Source organism: Phytophthora sojae, assembly GCF_000149755.1.
Source record: "Phytophthora sojae unplaced genomic scaffold PHYSOscaffold_4, whole genome shotgun sequence".
Taxonomy (NCBI): Eukaryota; Oomycota; class Peronosporomycetes; order Peronosporales; family Peronosporaceae; genus Phytophthora; species Phytophthora sojae.
The window spans coordinates 2463281-2480089 of NW_009258118.1; the positions used below are offsets into that span (position 1 = coordinate 2463281).

The 16809-nt window shown below is 56.4% G+C and overlaps 9 protein-coding genes across 9 annotated transcripts; 5 read left to right on the plus strand and 4 right to left on the minus strand.

Moving 5' to 3' along the window:
• Window positions 1-182: 182 nt before the first annotated feature.
• PHYSODRAFT_346122 (hypothetical protein) lies at window positions 183-3517 on the plus strand (the record flags this gene model as incomplete). The annotated part of the gene is made up of 2 exons (XM_009528038.1): window positions 183-514; window positions 1392-3517. 2 exons carry the CDS (start codon window positions 183-185, stop codon window positions 3454-3456), a joined length of 2397 nt encoding a protein of 798 aa, XP_009526333.1. The 3' UTR covers window positions 3457-3517.
• Window positions 3518-3996: 479 nt separating this feature from the next.
• On the plus strand, window positions 3997-5243 carry PHYSODRAFT_331273 (hypothetical protein; the record flags this gene model as incomplete). The annotated part of the gene is made up of 2 exons (XM_009528039.1): window positions 3997-4323; window positions 4416-5243. 2 exons carry the CDS (start codon window positions 3997-3999, stop codon window positions 5241-5243), a joined length of 1155 nt encoding a protein of 384 aa, XP_009526334.1.
• Window positions 5244-5347: 104 nt separating this feature from the next.
• Window positions 5348-6114, plus strand: PHYSODRAFT_314695 (hypothetical protein; the record flags this gene model as incomplete). Its single annotated transcript, XM_009528040.1, has 2 exons — window positions 5348-5607; window positions 5679-6114. The coding sequence occupies 2 exons, from the start codon at window positions 5348-5350 to the stop codon at window positions 6112-6114; spliced, it is 696 nt and encodes a 231-aa protein (XP_009526335.1).
• Window positions 6115-6296: 182 nt separating this feature from the next.
• Window positions 6297-7343, plus strand: PHYSODRAFT_501611 (hypothetical protein; the record flags this gene model as incomplete). Its single annotated transcript, XM_009528041.1, has 2 exons — window positions 6297-7127; window positions 7215-7343. 2 exons carry the CDS (start codon window positions 6297-6299, stop codon window positions 7341-7343), a joined length of 960 nt encoding a protein of 319 aa, XP_009526336.1.
• A 129-nt stretch (window positions 7344-7472) lies between these two features.
• PHYSODRAFT_331275 (transaminase prephenate dehydratase 1-aminocyclopropane-1-carboxylate synthase activity) lies at window positions 7473-9486 on the minus strand (the record flags this gene model as incomplete). Its single annotated transcript, XM_009528042.1, has 3 exons — window positions 7473-7570; window positions 7615-8542; window positions 8581-9486. 3 exons carry the CDS (start codon window positions 9484-9486, stop codon window positions 7473-7475), a joined length of 1932 nt encoding a protein of 643 aa, XP_009526337.1.
• Window positions 9487-9893: 407 nt separating this feature from the next.
• PHYSODRAFT_498359 (hypothetical protein) lies at window positions 9894-11285 on the minus strand (the record flags this gene model as incomplete). The annotated part of the gene is made up of 2 exons (XM_009528043.1): window positions 9894-10803; window positions 11038-11285. Coding segments are annotated over 2 exons (1158 nt in total), but the record flags the coding sequence as incomplete, so codon positions are not given.
• Window positions 11286-11312: 27 nt separating this feature from the next.
• On the minus strand, window positions 11313-11567 carry PHYSODRAFT_500916 (hypothetical protein; the record flags this gene model as incomplete). Its single annotated transcript, XM_009528044.1, has 1 exon — window positions 11313-11567. One exon carries the CDS (start codon window positions 11565-11567, stop codon window positions 11313-11315), a length of 255 nt encoding a protein of 84 aa, XP_009526339.1.
• A 1021-nt stretch (window positions 11568-12588) lies between these two features.
• On the minus strand, window positions 12589-14144 carry PHYSODRAFT_331277 (hypothetical protein; the record flags this gene model as incomplete). Its single annotated transcript, XM_009528045.1, has 3 exons — window positions 12589-13422; window positions 13501-13719; window positions 13791-14144. 3 exons carry the CDS (start codon window positions 14142-14144, stop codon window positions 12589-12591), a joined length of 1407 nt encoding a protein of 468 aa, XP_009526340.1.
• Window positions 14145-14768: 624 nt separating this feature from the next.
• Window positions 14769-16709, plus strand: PHYSODRAFT_500717 (hypothetical protein; the record flags this gene model as incomplete). Its single annotated transcript, XM_009528046.1, has 1 exon — window positions 14769-16709. One exon carries the CDS (start codon window positions 14769-14771, stop codon window positions 16707-16709), a length of 1941 nt encoding a protein of 646 aa, XP_009526341.1.
• Between the last annotated feature and the right edge of the window lie 100 nt (window positions 16710-16809).

Here is a 16809-nt window from a genome sequence, read left to right on the forward strand (position 1 = left end):
GCTCTCCGCTGGGGTTTTGTCGCAGACATGAGCTGTCTAAATGAATCAATTTCAGATAGAGATAATTATTTATATTCACCGGCTCTGCTCTTCATGCACGGTTTGTGCTTTAAAATCCTGTTCATTCCGCAATTTTCCTCCTAGCAAGCAATACTCTCCAATCCTCCAAGCCTCAGTCTACCATGCGCGTGTGCTACGACTTCCTGGTCACTGCGGTCGCCCTACTCGCGAAAAGCGGTGCTGCATCAGCTACCAACGCGCTCTCGGAGAGGGTGCCGTCCGACTCGGTGGAGACTATCGACATGACTCGGCGGTTCCTGAGGGTCTTCGAAGGGGACGAAGAGAGGACCTTTAATGCAGCAAAGGTGGATGACCTCATCGACGTGAAGAAGCTCGATGATGCGCTCGACAGCAAGGCAGGTATGAAAACCTTGTTCAGCGGTTTGTACAATGCGGATAAGGCGGACAGGGTGGAAGCTCTCCAAAGACTTGCGAACCACAAAAAGGAGTATCAGTACCTTCTCGCATATTGGAATGGCTACAAGATAAGATGGCAGAAAAGGCTGCCAAGGCCGCGCGTAATGCGAACTGAGAAGAATAACAAAATATTCAGGTAGAGGCATTTGAGACTCTCATAACAATCAACGATGTGAACTCGATAGTGGTAGTGGCTTTCCTTCGTGACTGTTTATAGTTCTAATAATCTAATAACTAATGACTGTTCTGTTGCCTAAGCTACTAAATGTTAAGGATTTGCTGGTCCTGTCTACGAGTACGGAGAAAGGCAACTTACAGTGCGTTCCAGAGTGTTGGTCATGGAAGCGTCGAGGACATTCTAGAAGATGTTGGTAAGTTCGCTCTGTGTAGGACACGTGGACAAGGAAACTCGTAATTCGATCAAGCACTTTCCATTCTGCGCTGCAATTGACAAGTCCAAGTTAAACTAAATACCTCCTAATACAATACCCATCCGAATAGTAAACACTGGAACAAGGTATAATATCGTCTATACTACTACTGTAATACCGGTGTACTATTCGGAAGAATCCGCTACCGGTAGTGTAAAACCCAATTTGGGTTTTTCGGCTTGGGCCGCGACCATAAAAGAGGCTTTCCGCGACCAATCAAAGCGTTTGGTCGCAGCGAGAGACGCGACCAAACATGCTGCTTGGTCGCCGACACCAAAACTGAAGCATTGCAAGCTGATCACCCAAGCTTCCCGCGCTTGATCTCGCTAGTCTTCTCGGGTGACGCGGGAGCTGTCACGCAACCAGAGCCGCTCTCCTCGCCCTCGGCATCGAGCCCACCGTGCTGTCCCCGCCGTCTTGGCAACTTGGTGTCGTAAAGCTCCCATTCCCCAATTGACACCGTCGGCGACAAGCTCGTTGCAGCTTCAACATCCCGACCATCCAGCCACTTCAACTCGGAGTCATGGGAGCCGAGCTCAAGATCGCGTACGAGGGCGGTGAGGCCGAGCGCGCCGCGCGCCACTTCGTGGACAATTCGGCCTCGGCCGTGGCCTACAAGCGCGTCGAGGACGCATGCGCCGCCGTCAACGACGAGGAGGTGGACTTCGCCGTGCTGCCCATCGAGTCGTCCTCGCTCGGCAGCATCCACGCCCACTACGACCTGCTGCTCAAGTACGGTCTGCACGTCGTGGGCGAGTACGACCTTCAGCAGCAGCAGCCAGAGGCCGCCCCGGTGCCGCAGGACGCATCGTCGACGCCGTCGTCATCGTACACGCGGTTCCTGCTGCTGTCCAAGAAGGAGGACCTGGCGCTGGACGACAAGAAGACGGCAGGCGTCGACTTCAAGACGTCGCTGGTCTTCGGCTTCAAGGACAGCTCGGCCAGGGGCATGCTCACCCGCGCACTCGCCGTCTTCTCGCAGCGCGACCTGGACCTGACCAAGATCGAGAGCCGCCCATGGGATGGCCAGGCCCCGCAGCAGCACGGAGAGACGGCCGTCGACACCCGCAGGTACAAGTACCTCTTCTACGTAGACGTGCAGGGCCACCTCACGGATGCCAACATGGCGGCGGCCATGCGGCGGCTCAGCGAGATCTGCGCTTTCGTGCGCGTGCTGGGCTCGTATGCGACGGCGCAGAGCGCGGATGCCCTGACGGCGGTCGAGCTAGCGCGCAAGACCGGCCGCCGCGAGACCGGCACCAACATCACCATGGCCGACAAGTACCCGCTGAACCCCATGTTCCAAAAGGTGACGGTCGCCAAGACCGTGCTGATCCACGGCCAGACCAAGCAAATGGAGGCCGAGGGCAAGCAGGTCTGGTCGCTCTGCGTGGGTGAGCCCGACTACAACCCGCACGAGCGCGTGTTGGCTGCAGGTGCCAAGGCCATGAGCGACGGCAACATCAAGTACGCGCACATGAAGGGGCTGTTGGAGCTGCGCGGCCTCATCTCGACGTACCTGGAGAAGGCAAAGGGGCTCAAGTACGACCCAGCCACGGAGGTGCTCGTGTCGAACGGTGCGCAGCAGTCAGTGTACCAGGCGCTCTACACGGTGTGCCGTCCCGGCCAGAAGGTCATCATCCCCACGCCCTACTGGCTCAACTACCCAGAGATCGTCAAGCTCGTGTACGCGGAGCCCATTCCGCTGCGCACGACACTCGAGGAGAACTACCTGATCAACCCGCAGGAGCTGGAGAGGACGCTGACGGCGCACCCGGACGCCAAGGCCATCATCCTGTGCAACCCGAGCAACCCGGCCGGCACGCTGCACAGCCCCGAGCACCTCGAGCGGATCGCCGCCGTGCTGCGCAAGCCGCAGTTCCGCCACGTCGTGGTCGTCTCGGACGAGATCTACGAGCAGCTGCTGTACCAGGACGAGGGCGAGTCCGAGCGCAAGCACGTGAGCTTCGCGACGCTGCCGGGCATGTACGAGCGCACGCTGCTGGTGAACGGCTTCTCCAAGGCGCACGCCATGACCGGTCTGCGGGTGGGCTACCTCGCCGCACCAAAGTACTACATCGACCCGTGCACGCTGTTGCAGGCGCAGCTCACGTCGTGCCCGAACACGGTGGGCCAGGTGGCTGCCGTGGAGGCGCTGAAGTACGAGCTCGAGTGCATGGAGAAGGGGGAGCGCCGCATCACCGAGGTCATGAAGAACCTCGACACCAAGCGCCGGTACATCGTCAAGCGCCTAAGCGCCATGCCCAACGTGCGCTTCGCGTACCCGACGTCGGCCTTCTACGTGTTCCTGGACCTGTCGAGCTACTTCAAGGGCAAGAAGGCGTTCATGGCTGACAAGAGCGTGGCGCTCGCAAGCGTCGACGACTTCTGCGCGCACCTGCTGCAACACTCGCACGTGGCCGTGGTGCCGGGCTCCGAGTTCGGCGACGAGTTCGGCATGCGCATCTCGTACGCGAGCTCGATGGAGGCGATCGCGCACGCGATGGACGGCATGGAGAACTTGCTCAAGTCCTTGATCTTTGAGTAGGTCTAGTAGCTGTTAGTGTACAATGTAAGGTTTCGACGTAATGTATCAGACTGCAAGTATCACTCGCGACAGCACGCTGGTCAGTGTCTTCGTTCCTGTATTTGCAGTGTCGCGGGTTTTCAAGTTCACCGGGTTTGAAGGAACTATGCAGTAGTATTCGAGTCAAACCAGCCTCCATCTACACGAATCGGTAAGGGTAGATTGCAAGCTGGAATACATGACGTCGTAACGGCGGGAACGGTGGTGAAGCTGCGCATGGCTTCAAGTCGACATTTGTAGCTATTTGCTCGATCGAATCTTGGGGTAGCAGCAATACATCATCTTATTCATAGACTTAGATTCTAGTACTCGACGGGATTGATTTGGCCTTATTTAGCCACACAACTCTCCGAGTATGATGACAGAACTTCTTGGAGTTTGAAGGGCTCACGACTGATTGGAGTCATCGAAAGCCCGATGCGGCAATGCACTCGTAGAATCCTTGGTGGGCTAGTACCGGTAGCCAGCATTGCGCTATTACTACTGGCACGTATCGTCACAATGTCCATCCAAGCTGCAAACGAAGTCCCGGGGTTCTCTTTGGGGTATCGGGCCCCAGCGGACCCAGATACAGACAAGACCGTCGTCGAGATCGTCCAAGCTCGCAGCTACGCCATCGAGACGCACAAAGTCACCACCTCGGATCGATACGTGCTCACCATGTACCGACTTCCGAAGACTTACGCCGAGAGCCAATCCGGCTCTGCTGCTGCTCCCAACAAGCCCGCAGTCCACCTGCAACACGGTCTGCTGGACAGCAGCTTCACGTTCATCTCCAACTTCCGCAACAAAAGTCTCGCTTACGTGTTGGCCGACGCCGGCTTCGACGTCTGGCTCGGCAACAACCGCGGCACAACCTGGTCTCGCTCGCACCTGGACTACACCACCGACGACGACGAGTTCTGGGATTTCACTTGGAGGACATGGGTCTCTACGACCTGCCGGCGTTTGTGAACCACATACTGGCCACCACTGGTCGCTCGACGGTGAGCTACGTGGGGCATTCGGAGGGCACCACACAAGCGTTCGTGGGCTTCTCCGAGAACCAGGAAATCGCAGAGAAGGTTGACTACTTTGCTGCACTGGCACCAGTGGCTTGGACGGGTCACACTACCGCCGAGTACTTTGTGGCGTTAGCGAAAGAAAATATGGATGAGATGTTCCTCAACCTCGGCTTCACCAGCTTCCTACCGCACAACGACCTTCTTACAGTGCTTCTGTCGGACGTCGTTTGCACCAACGTGGCCGAGATCTGCAACTCGGCAATCAGTCTCATCGCCGGACCATCGGACAACTTGAACGCCACGCGCATTCCCGTCTACCTCTCGCAGACCCCCGCAGGCACCTCTGTCAAAAACATGGCCCACTACGCTCAAGGCATCCGTGACGACACCTTCGCGTCGTACGACTACGGCTGCAGCTGCGTGCGTCTCCTGGGGATCAACCTCTGCTCGTCGCTCATTTGCAAGAACAAGGCTGTGTACGGCAGCTTCGACCCGCCCGCCTACCCAGTCGGCAAGATGGTCTACCCGCGCACGGGCTTCTACATTGGCGCCACCGACACGTTCGCGACCTCCACCGACATCGCGCAGATCCGGTCCGCACTACCCAGCGGCACCATCGTGCACGAGAAGACCGTCGCAGCCTTCTCGCACCTGGACTTCACCTGGGCTCAGAACGCCAACGAGCTCGTGTACCAGGACCTGCTGTCACAGCTCAAGAAATACGCCGGCAAGGCGTACAAGTAACTCGGTTAGTGCTAGCAAGTTGAAGTTGGTCAAAATGTCGAAAACGGTTCATCCATGTCCATAATCGATTTTGACACCTGCGTTTGTGTGTGTGTGTCAAAAACATGCCACGCAAGGCGTCGAGCGAAAGCCGCCGCGCGCAGGTCGCCGAGGCGCTGGCGCTGGTCCTGGCCGCGGGGTGGGCCACGCACCTCGTCCAGAAGGAGGAGGAGGCAGGTGAACAGCTTCAGACTGAACAGCGGCTGCTGCAGGCCACCACCATGTCCCACGCGCTGTTCGTCCTGCATATCCTGGGCTTGTCCGCCGTCCTGCAGTCGATTTTCAGGCCACAGACGCTGTCCAAGGAGCTGCGCCGAGATTCCAGGTCCGGAGTTTGAGTTTTTGACAGCGATCGTCCTTGAGGGCAATAGACTCAGTAGCACAATGGTAATGCAGACAGGAACGCGACGCCGGACTGGTGGTGGGCTGCGTGCTGCCGCCTCTGGTGCTGTTGAGTCGCCTGCTGGCGGAGATCTACCAGGACGGAGCTTTCTCGAGCGTCACGTTCTTCTACGCGTGGACCAGCATCTCCGTCGGCGTGAGTGCGCTGCTCAAGGTCGCGGTCTTCGGGTCCGTCACGTCGCTCAGCGTCAACGTCCTCGTGGATGGGGTGCTGCTACCGACAGCGTTCGGGCTTCTGACTCCTGTGGAGGCGGAGTGGAGGTTCCTGCTGGCGACGGGGGGACGAGTCTTTGTGGCGACGGTGCTGGCTGCGGACCTCAAGCTGCTGCCTCGGTCGTTCACGGTGGGCGAAGCTCTACTGGTGGCGCAGGGCGTCGGCTTGTGCGCCTACGACCTCGTGCTGTCCACCGTCAATTGGGTGCGTGGTTAGATCTATTGCTGGCTGTTGTTGACTGAGGGAGGGGATTGCTGACGAGGTTTGAGCTTTGCTGGTATGTGCGGTGTATGCAGCTGAACGAGGTTGACGTGATCGACCTGCCGCCGAATGTCCTCCACCCGTGGCTGCTCTTTGACATGGACCGACCGGACTACGTTTTGGCTCTTCAAGTTGGAATGTTGGGGTCGCTGCTGGTGTGTATCGCGCTGATCCCGTTGCTGCGTTTGTATGGAGCGCCGTCACCCACCGCTGTTGCCCAGCCATTGCCCTTAAGAGGTAGTGTGGGGTTTGTGCTTACGGCCGTGGCGGTCGTGGGCGGAGTCGTGTATCCGTGGAGCTGCTTCTTGCTGCAGACGTGGAATCCGTTCGGCTGGCTGTTCGACTTCCTCTCCGAATCGCGCAGCCCGCCCTCGTCCTTGCCACCGCGATTTATGTTAATGGGGTACTGGGCGACGTGCTTGGTCGTGCTCGTCCCATTGTTCGCGTTGATCACCGACCGCTTCGCATTGCGGAACATTGTGGCGCGAAAGCTGTTCCACCTGCTGGTGGTGGTCATGCTGGGTCCGGCGTCTCTTTTTGACGTACCCATGCTGTCACTGAGCTACGGTGTGGCGCTCAGCGTCTTCTTCCTCGTGGAGTGTGTACGAGCGCTGGCGCTGCCGCCATTTGGCCGATCCATCGCCGAGTTCATGCGGACGTTCATCGATCACCGCGAGGCCGGTCGCATCATCTTGACCCACTCGTATCTGTTGCTTGGCTGCGCGCTGCCGCTGTGGCTCGCGCCCTCTTTTAGCGGACCCTCTCCGCTCGTAGTGAATACTGGCGTTCTGGCGTTAGGCGTGGGAGACGCAATGGGGGCCGTGGTGGGATCGACTTTGGGCCGACGCAAAGTGTTCGGTGGCAAGATGCTAGAAGGGTCTGCAGCGGTGTTCTTCTCGATGCTGATCGCCTCGATTCCGCTTCACGACTATCACACGCGAGCTTATGTCGATGGGGAATACGTCCAAGTACGTCGAATTGTTGGCTTTCAACGTGCTCTGAAAGTGTTTTCATCTTTTAATTAATGATTGGTTGTGCAATGTGTATCCGCGTAGCTGGCGCTACTCACCGTTGCTGTCTTTTTGACGAGTGTGCTAGAAGCAGCAACGGCGCAGATTGACAACTTGGTGCTCCCGCTCTTCTTTTACACCGCGTGCAACCTGGTGAGTTGTCATCGAGAGTAACGGGAAGCGGATTACCGGTAGAAGCCAAGTGTACGTACTCAATGTACCCTGCTAGATTTCTTGGATCGAATGAGACACGACTCGAACTTGTTACTCTTTCGGTTCGTGCAGCATGATGGTCCACTACACTTACTCGAAAGTCAGCGCGTTGAGCGCGAACTCGAGCCCATCCATCGCGTGCACCATCGTGTCCATCGGACCCGCGTACGAATTCGGAGTCCATACGGCTCACCCATGTCGGATCCCGGGGCCACAGCCACGCTCGTCGTACGGATCAAGTACTCGAAGAAATCGTTGACATTGTCGAGAACCTCGCTCTTACCGGTCGTGTACGCCTTCTTGCCTTCGAAGTACAGCGCCAAGTCCATGAAGACGTAGAAGGCCGCTGTCGGGTACGCGAAGCGCATGCTGGGGATCGCTCGGAGGCGCTTCACGATGTACTGGCGTTTCAGATCAAGATCGTGAAGGTCCTCGGCGATACGAACCTCGCCCCGCTCGATCGTTTCCAGCTCCAGCTTCATGGCTTCGATGGCCATGATCTGACCCACGCTGTTGGCGCATGACGTGGTCTGACCCTGCATGAGTTGGCAGGGCTCAATGAAGTGTTTGGGGCCGGCCATGTAGCCAACGCGCAGACCAGTCATTGCGAACGCCTTGGAGAAGCCGTTGATGAGGATTGTACGCTCGTGCATGCCCGGAAGCGCGGCAAAGCTGACGTGCTTGCGCTCAGCCGCTCCCTCATCCTGGAAGGCCAGTTGCTCGTAGATTTCATCCGAGATAACAACGACGTGTTGGAACTGCGGCTTGCGGAGGACTGCAGCGATCTTCTCCAGGTGTTCGGGGCTGTGAAGCGTGCCGGCCGGATTGCTGGGGTTACACAGGATCATCATCTTCGTCTTGGTGTTGGCGGTCAGAGTCTTCTCGAGTTCCGTCGGGTTGATGAGGTAGTCCTCCTCCAGTTTGTTGCGCAGTCGAACGAGGCCAGCCTTCACCTGCGTGATGCAGCCCTCGTAGTTGCCCCAGTACGGCGAAGGCAGCAAGATCTTGTCACGTGGGCGGCAGATTGCGAGCATCGCGTTGTAGAGGGCTTGCTGGGCACCGCTACAGATCTGGATTTCGGTATCGGGGTCATACTTGACGCCTTTCGTGCGCTGAAGGTACTCGACAATGATCTTGAAGTTCGGATACATGGCCAGTAACTCAATACACCTCACCGTTATTAAAAAAAATACTCGACAATGATCTCACGCAGTCCAGCCATGCCACGCATATCGCAGTACTTGGTTTGGCCCTGCTGAAGCGCCCTGATGCCGGCGTCCATCGCAACTTTCGGGGGCGGGAAGTCAGGTTCGCCAACACACAGCGAGTGCACAAGCTTGCCCGAGGCCTCCATTTCCTTCGTTACCCCAAAGATTGCAATGGTTTTGGCGATAGTCGTGTTATCAAACACGGGACTCAACGGATACTTCTGCGCCATGGTCAGCTCTTGCGGAACAGCATCTGGAGCACCATTCGTCGTCTCCACCGCGCCGCTCGAGTAGCACCCAAGTACGCAAACATACGAGCACATCGCCCTCAACGCCGCAATCGCCTCCACAGCCTTCGCATCGCTCTGGCGAGCTTTCAAGTCCGCGTAGAAGATGAACTCGGCCTTGCCGGCGCTCGGGTGCGCGCTGCTCCACGGTCGGCTCTCGATCTTGCTCAGGTCGATCTCGCGAGATGCGAACAGACCAAGAGCACGGTGCAGCTGGCCGTGCGCGTTGCCCGACGCAAAGGCGAAGGCGAGCGACGTTTTGCACTGGTCCGTCTTGGGCGAGGGCTCCACCGGCGTCTTGGCCACCATCCAGAATCTGTGTGCGTCGGAGGTTTTGGCCGAGTGTTCGTACTCGCCCACGACGGCCAGGTTGTATTTGATCAGGAGGTCGTAGGATTCGTAGCAGCTGCCGCAGGTGGCGGAGTCGACGGGCAGGACGGCAAACTGTGCGTCGTCCTTCTTGACCGCGACGACGGCGTCTTCGAGCGTGGCGTAGCTGATGGCCTTGGATTGATCGACAGTGCTGAGCATTTGAGCCGCAGCGTCCTTGGCACCGGGGAATGCTGCATCTTCATGGTAGGCCACTCGCGTTGATGGTCCGACAGCCATAATGGGTAAAGGAAAGCTTGCAGTCGATTAGTGTGTGTTTCGTTCGCAATTTTAATGGAGTTTCGCGTTCGAAATTGAAATTAATTCGGTTTAATTTGCAAACGAAATGTACGGGATTCGGCGCGACGCTATTCAGGTCTACAAAGGGCCAACAAGACCGATGAAGCTGGTCATACTTTCAATTGCAAGCAAAGTGTACTCACGACAACGTGAATTTATTAACTTAGCATCCAAGTTGTACTCAAAAACTTACTCGCCAAACATCAAAGTCGTACTCAAAACTTACTCGCCCTGGTAGTCGAAGGTATCATGAAGGAAGTAGTCCAGGTTTTCTTGGGCCAATCTGATTGCCTTGGCTTTTTCTGGGTCCTTCTGCTGTTCGTCGTCCGATTCATCATCGTCATCGCTTAAGCTAAGACTTCATGCTCGTAATTCTCCTCCCCATCTGAGTCGTGAGCTTCGTAGTGAATCCTGTTCTCCTCTTCGTCGTCGTCACCTTCACTGGTTACTGCCGTCTGTAGAATTGCGGGGTTGAAGATAACTCTTGGAAGCGGCTTCTCCAGTCGATCCCAGTACATGGAAATCAGCATGTTGATTTTGTCCAGGCCAAGGTTAACTCGTCGATCTGAGTAGACGAACTTGTGAGCACTCCAGTTCCTTTCCGAAGCCGCTGACGATGTCGGCATCGTGAACACCCGGCGCGCTATCCGAGACAGGACTGGATATGAGTCGCGCTCGTCGCCCCACCACTCTAGAGGTGCAGAACGGGACTCAATACGGCGCTGCTTGGGCGTCCAATCCCGCATCAAATTCCAGAATACGCCGGCTTCGTGATATGCTTGATCAACTTCCTCCGGTGTGTAACCCAGTCTCTTCGCCATCTTGCGGATCTGCTTCTTGCTATTCTTTCGATCTTTGCCAACGAAACCATTGGGGTCCTGAGCCGGGTCCAAGAAGAATGCAATGCACATGGCATCTGTGTGCACTTTGTTCCATCTCGCTTCGATTTGCACAAGTATAGCTTTTGCCGTACTGACCAAAAACGTTGGATCGCAGTAGATAGGCTGCTTGAGGAGGTCACGAAACGCCCAGTACGCCATTGAAATGTAGCAGTGGTCGGATTCCAGTAGCTGAAGCTTCTTGATGATCGGCTCCAGCAGCTGAATTACTTGTTCACCCTTCATCCAGAAGTCTTCATCTCGCACCAGATTGTCAACGTTTTGGAAGACGGCCGCTTTCAATTCCTGCTTCTTCTTTCGTTGGGCCTCGGCCTCTTGGGCCTTCTTCGTCTTCTTCTTGGAGCGCGTACTTCGTCGCCTTGATGTCGTTGTCTGAGCTGGTGTTGGCTGGGTTCGCAGATTCTTTTTCCCGCTGTACGAAGCCATAAATTCATCGTCGTCGAACACGCGGGTTATAGCCTCTCTGTTCCGGATCACGTTCACGAGGCAATGGTACGAGGAGTACCAGCGGGTACCAACAGGGATGGTGAACGAGCGACCGTGCACTTCAGCTGCGTTGGGTCAAGCCATATCGTCCTTCTCGATCTTAAACCAGGCAAGTAGCTGCTGGCGTCCCATGAAGTACGCTGTGATCGCCTCAGCGCCAGCCGCTACCCGCTTGATCTCGTCCATTTTTGCCACATCTTGCAAAAGCAAATTGAGAACATGCGCAGCACAGCCATTGCACAGCAACCCCCGCGTGCTTTCAAGAATTCCCCACGCCTTTTCCATATTAGGCGCATTGTCCGTCGTGACACTCGACACCTTGCTTTCGCCAACAATCGCGTCCAATTTGTCCACCTTCGCGCCGATAAGCCTCGCAATATATTATCCAGTCTGGGAGTCGACTCCAGTCGCAATGGTCTCGAGGTGCAAGGGATCCATATTTGGGCCTGACGCCAGAAGATTGATCAGTTTTTCCCGTCTGGGATTCGACCATCCGTCGAGCTGGAACGCGAAGAATTTCTGCTTCATCAGGATAGCAACTTTCTTCTCGAAGTGTTCCTTTGCGGTCTGCTTTAGGAGCGGGTCGCCAACGTCCGTTGGCGATGGAACTTTTGACGCTTGAAGTGCAAGTACCATGCGCCAAGGTCAAGACCAAACGCTGGAAAGAGCCCAAATCCACGGATCGAAACGCCGACGCGGACTCGTAAATGTAGTCGGCAACCAGTTTGTTGACGAGGGCTTGAGTCACGATGTATGACATCAACGGTTGTCCATCAGTGTCTTCGGCGTCCGTTTGCAGCATCTCCACATCTCCACTGTTCAGACTCCTTTGCCGCGCCGCCTCTTCCGCACGCTCTTCAGAAGCGCGCTTCCTCTTCTTCTTCTCCACAAGCGAGTATCCATCACACTTCGTCAAGTGGCTTTCGAGCTTGTGTGGCTTCGGGTTGGCAATCTGAGCAGAACAGCGCTGGCACTTCACGCTTCCATCAGCACCTGGTTCTTCGAAAAGCTTCCAGACCTCGCCTTTTGGTCGCCCTCCTGGCATTGCTGCTCCACGAATCCAACATGTTAGTGCACGCCGCGGCCAGCGCCTTCGCCACTTCACCCTCACCGTCGCTCTTCCTTGATCTGCGCAAGAGTCTTGATGGTCCGTGCGCCCTTGGAGTGTCCCCACTGGGTGCACGGAGTGCGCGCAGAGTGCGGAATGAAGTTGAAGCGCGAGTGCGCACTCGCCCTCGGAGTGAATGCGGCGAGCAAAATGTTAAAATGTAGTCTAAATATAGAGAAATAATTCTAAAAAATGGCTACTCGAGTTTTGTCGACGAAATGAGGGCAATCGTTCGCGAAACACGCGTTCTAAACGGTTTCGATTGCTAAACTCGAACTAAACGAAACGAAACTAAACACACACTACAGTCGATAACTAGTAGGTCTCCAGGCGAATCCGAGAATGAGCTATAGGACCATCGAAGAGATGGCGGTCCGTCTGATTACGGTATCTTTTCCGTGTTGGAGGGAGATGGGCATACTTCGTCATGCGCCTGTGATTGGCTAGCATGACGGATGGCTACATTCGATAGTCGACCTCCAAACGACATGTTGAGATGAGCATGAGCTTCAAGGGTGCATGTACTAGGGGTCGCTACAGTATTGTACTCTAGACGCGGAAGCCTGATGCGTGCAGCAGGTCGATGCGCTTCTCCGCCAGCGCCTTCTGGATGGGGAACACATTGGTCAAGCCGCGCTCGCGGGCCTCGTCGAGGGCCTGCTGGGCCACCACCTTGAAGCGCTCGTTCTCGTACTCCAACGCACGCCGAGTCTCATGATCATCCTGCAGTCTGGAAGCTCGCTCGTTCGATATCGTCTTGCGCCTTGCATCCGCTTGCTGCTTCTGCTCCACCGCGAGGCGCAGATCTTCCAGACGCTGCCCCTGCTCCTCCTGCTTGACCTGCATCTCGATCCGTCTACCGAACTGCTCCCACTGAATGACCGACTCGAGGGCTTCTTCGGCTGCTTGCTCCTTTTCACGCTGCTTGCACTCGAGCTGGTGGCGCCGGCTACGCGCAATCGCTTCCTTCTCGACAGCACGGCGGTCGGCGCGCTCTTTGAGCTCCTTGTCCTCCTTCGCGCGCACTTCCTTGCTCTGGTTCTGCAGACGCTCCTCGTTCTTTTGCTCCAGTTTCACCAGATTATTCGTGGCCAGGTCGATCATGCGCTGCTTGCGGGCCTGCGCGTTCTCTTTCTTCTGCCGCTGGAGGTCCATACGCTTGGCGTCGCGTAGCTGTTTCTTGCGCTCTTCCTCCTCGCGCTTCACGTCCTCAAGACGCTCTTTCTCCTTCAGCATCTCCCGGTGAGCGCGCAATCTTTGATTTGCTAGCTGCGCGTCCTCGCTCGCCTGCTTCAGACGCAGTTTCCGCTGACGCTCTCTCTCCATCTCGTCCAGGTATTCCTGCTCCGCTTGCTGCTTCATCCGCTCGCCGTCCATTTTTTCCTGTGTCGCGTTCAGAACATCGAGTTAGAGGTATGCCGATTGTGTAAGTAGATAACGAAAAATGAGAACACAACTTACCTCTCGAAGCTCACTGATGTAGCGCTGCTTGTACTCCTCGAGCTGTCCCTTTTGGATGGCTGCTAGTCTCGCGTTTTCTTCCTGGCGCTTCTTTCTTAGACGTCGCTCTTCTTCCTCGCCCTCGAGAACCTTGGCAAGTACCTGCCGGTCGTACAGATAATTTGTCAAATCGTCTTGATCTTTGAGCATTTGCTTCTCCTCCAGCTGAAGCGTGCGGTGCTGTCATGGCCAGAGTAAGGGTTAGCCCAAGTGTACAAGTGCTGGCTCAAGAAGTCAAACATAGCACTCACATGAACCACATCGGCCAGAAGTTGCTTACTCCGCAGAGTTTTCATCCGGTCGGTCTGTTCATAGAGGAGCCGATTGGCACGCTCGATCTGCTTGGTCTGCGCCTCGCGCTGAAGCCGCATCTCCTCCTCGTCGATCTTCTTGCGCTCCTCCTCCAGGCGTTCCTCTTTGTCCTTTTTCCAGCGATCCTTCTTCTTGCGCATGGCCTCGAGCGTGTTCGGCCACGTGGCCGTGCGTTGCTCGGATTTGAGCTTGATAGCCTGACGTCTCGCCTCGCGGTCGCTTTGCACTGGGGGCGACACACTCGCCCTCATGCGTTCCAGCTCATCGGCACTCAAAGTCGTACGGTGCGGCATATCTACAGCGCTGGGTAGCTGCCGAGCCAACACGCTGCGCTTGGAACTCAATTCCTCCACGGAATACGGTCCGTTTGCCTGCTTCGCCACCTCCGCGAAAATAGATGCAAAGCCAAGCGAGCATCAAGCTACCCGCAACTAAAATTGGCCATAAGCTTGCACATGTAACCAGTATTTCCACCACTACATATTTACATGAGAGTTGCATTCCGCACGAGGGGACACGCAAGCACTGTAGGCGAATCTACATGCACAAGTGCAATAGTCTCATGGAGCATTTTGCACCAACTAGCGCCATGTTGAGCGCTTTCAGCGGCGACAGAACGCGTTGAAGTCCGCTGAAGCCACATGAACGCCACCGGGTCAGCTTTGCAGCACGTAGTGGGGTGAGTGCATTGTACTCAGGTAGTCTTGTGCTAGTCATCTAATCGGTCGGTTTGGTTTCGACTAGCGTACTGCGGCCTTTCACACGCGCGTCTGAGCCAATCACAGGGCGCGAAGGCGCATGACGTCGGTACCCATCTTCAACGGGTATCCGCGCAGGAAAATCATGGTTTCCTTTCAACTCACTCCTCATTTCGCTTCAACACCAGCAAGCCCAGCTAACTCGACCAGGACTCCAGAATGGCAGTGGGAACGTCGACGCGAGTGGCCTACCATGAAGATGCAGCATTCCCCGGTGCCAAGGACGCTGCGGCTCAAATGCTCAGCACTGTCGATCAATCCAAGGCCATCAGCTACGCCACGCTCGAAGACGCCGTCGTCGCGGTCAAGAAGGACGACGCACAGTTTGCCGTCCTGCCCGTCGACTCCGCCACCTGCGGCAGCTGCTACGAATCCTGCGACCTCCTGATCAAATACAACCTGGCCGTCGTGGGCGAGTACGAACACTCGGCCAAAACCTCCGACGCACACAGATTCTGGATGGTGGCCAAGACGCCGGTGGAGCCCTCGCCCAAGACGGACCAGTGCAAAACGTCGCTCGCCTTCGCCTTTGCGTCGGGCAACGCGCACGGCCAGCTGCACCGTGCTCTTGGTCTGTTCGCATCTCGCGAGATCGACCTGAGCAAGATCGAGAGCCGACCGTGGAGCAGCGCGCACCCGAGCGCCGGCAAGGCCGAGTTCATCTTCTACGCGGACTTGAAAGCTCGCCAGAGCGATGCGAAGGCTGTGGAGGCGATTGCGGCGTTGAGGGCGATGTGCTCGTATGTTTGCGTACTTGGGTGCTACTCGAGCGGCGCGGTGGAGACGACGAATGGTGCTCCAGATGCTGTTCCGCAAGAGCTGACCATGGCGCAGAAGTATCCGTTGAGTCCCGTGTTTGACACCACCAAGGTGGCCAAGACGCTTGCGGTGTTTGGAGTGACTAAGCAAATGGAAGCGGAAGGCAAGTCTGTCTACTCACTGTGTGTTGGCGAACCTGACTTCCAGCCCCCGAAGCGAGTGCTAGAAGCTGGTATCAGAGCCATTCAAGAAGGCCAGACCAAGTACTGTGATATGCGCGGCATGGCGGAGCTGCGCGAGATCATCGCCAAGTATCTGCAACGAGCCAAGGGTGTGACCTACGCCCCCACTGAGATTCAAGTCTGCGGTGGTGCCCAGCAGGCCATCTACAACATGGTTCTTGCGATTCTGCGCCCAGGCGACAAGGTATTGCTACCGTCTCCGTACTGGGGAAGCTACGAGGGCATTCTTGCGCAGGTTAAGACCCAACTTGTGCAGCTGCGAAACACACTGGAAGACGAATACTTGATTAACCCCGTGAATCTGGAGGAGGCGTTGACGGCAAACCCCGAGACCCGAATCCTCATTCTCTGTAACCCGAGCAACCCGGCTGGGACGCTTCACAGCCCCGAACAACTGGAGAAGATCGCTGCTGTTCTCCGCAAGCCCCAGTTCCGGCATGTTGTCGTGATTTCCGATGAAATCTACGAACAGATCGTCTATCAGGACGAAGGTGTCCCCAAGCGCGTCTGCAAGAGCTTCGCTACAATCCCGGACATGTACGAGCGCACGATCCTGATCAACGGCTTCTCCAAGGCGTACGCAATGACCGGCTTGCGAATTGGCTACATGGCCGGCCCCAAGCACTTCATCGAGCCCTGCTACCTCATGCAGGGACAATTGACGTCCTGCGCTAACAGTGTTGGCCAGGTCATGGCTATCGAAGCCATGCAGATGGAGCTGGAGGCCATCGAACGGGGCGAGCTTCGCATCGCCGAGGACCTGCACGGCCTGGATCTGAAGCGCCAGTACATCGCCAAGCGCCTCCGCGCCATGCCGAACGTGCGCTTCGCGTACCCGACGTCATCTTTCTACGTGTTCGTGGATCTCGGACTGCACTTTGAGGGCAAAACTGCCTTCACTGCCGACAAGAGCGAGGTCCTGCACAACGTCGACGACTTCTGCGACTACCTCATCCGTAAGCATGGTGTTGCGGTGGGTCCAGGCTCAGATATGGGTGAACCGCATGGGCTGCGCATTTCGTACGCTGGTTCCATGAACACGATGGTTCACTCGATGGATGGTATGGAACACGCGCTCAACTCGCTGACGTTTGAGTAATGGGCAAAGCTGAGCATCCAACACGAACTATAGGAAACCATCACCATGTAATAGCGCGCTAAATACATAACTTCAAAGCAGTGTCATGACAGTCGATCAC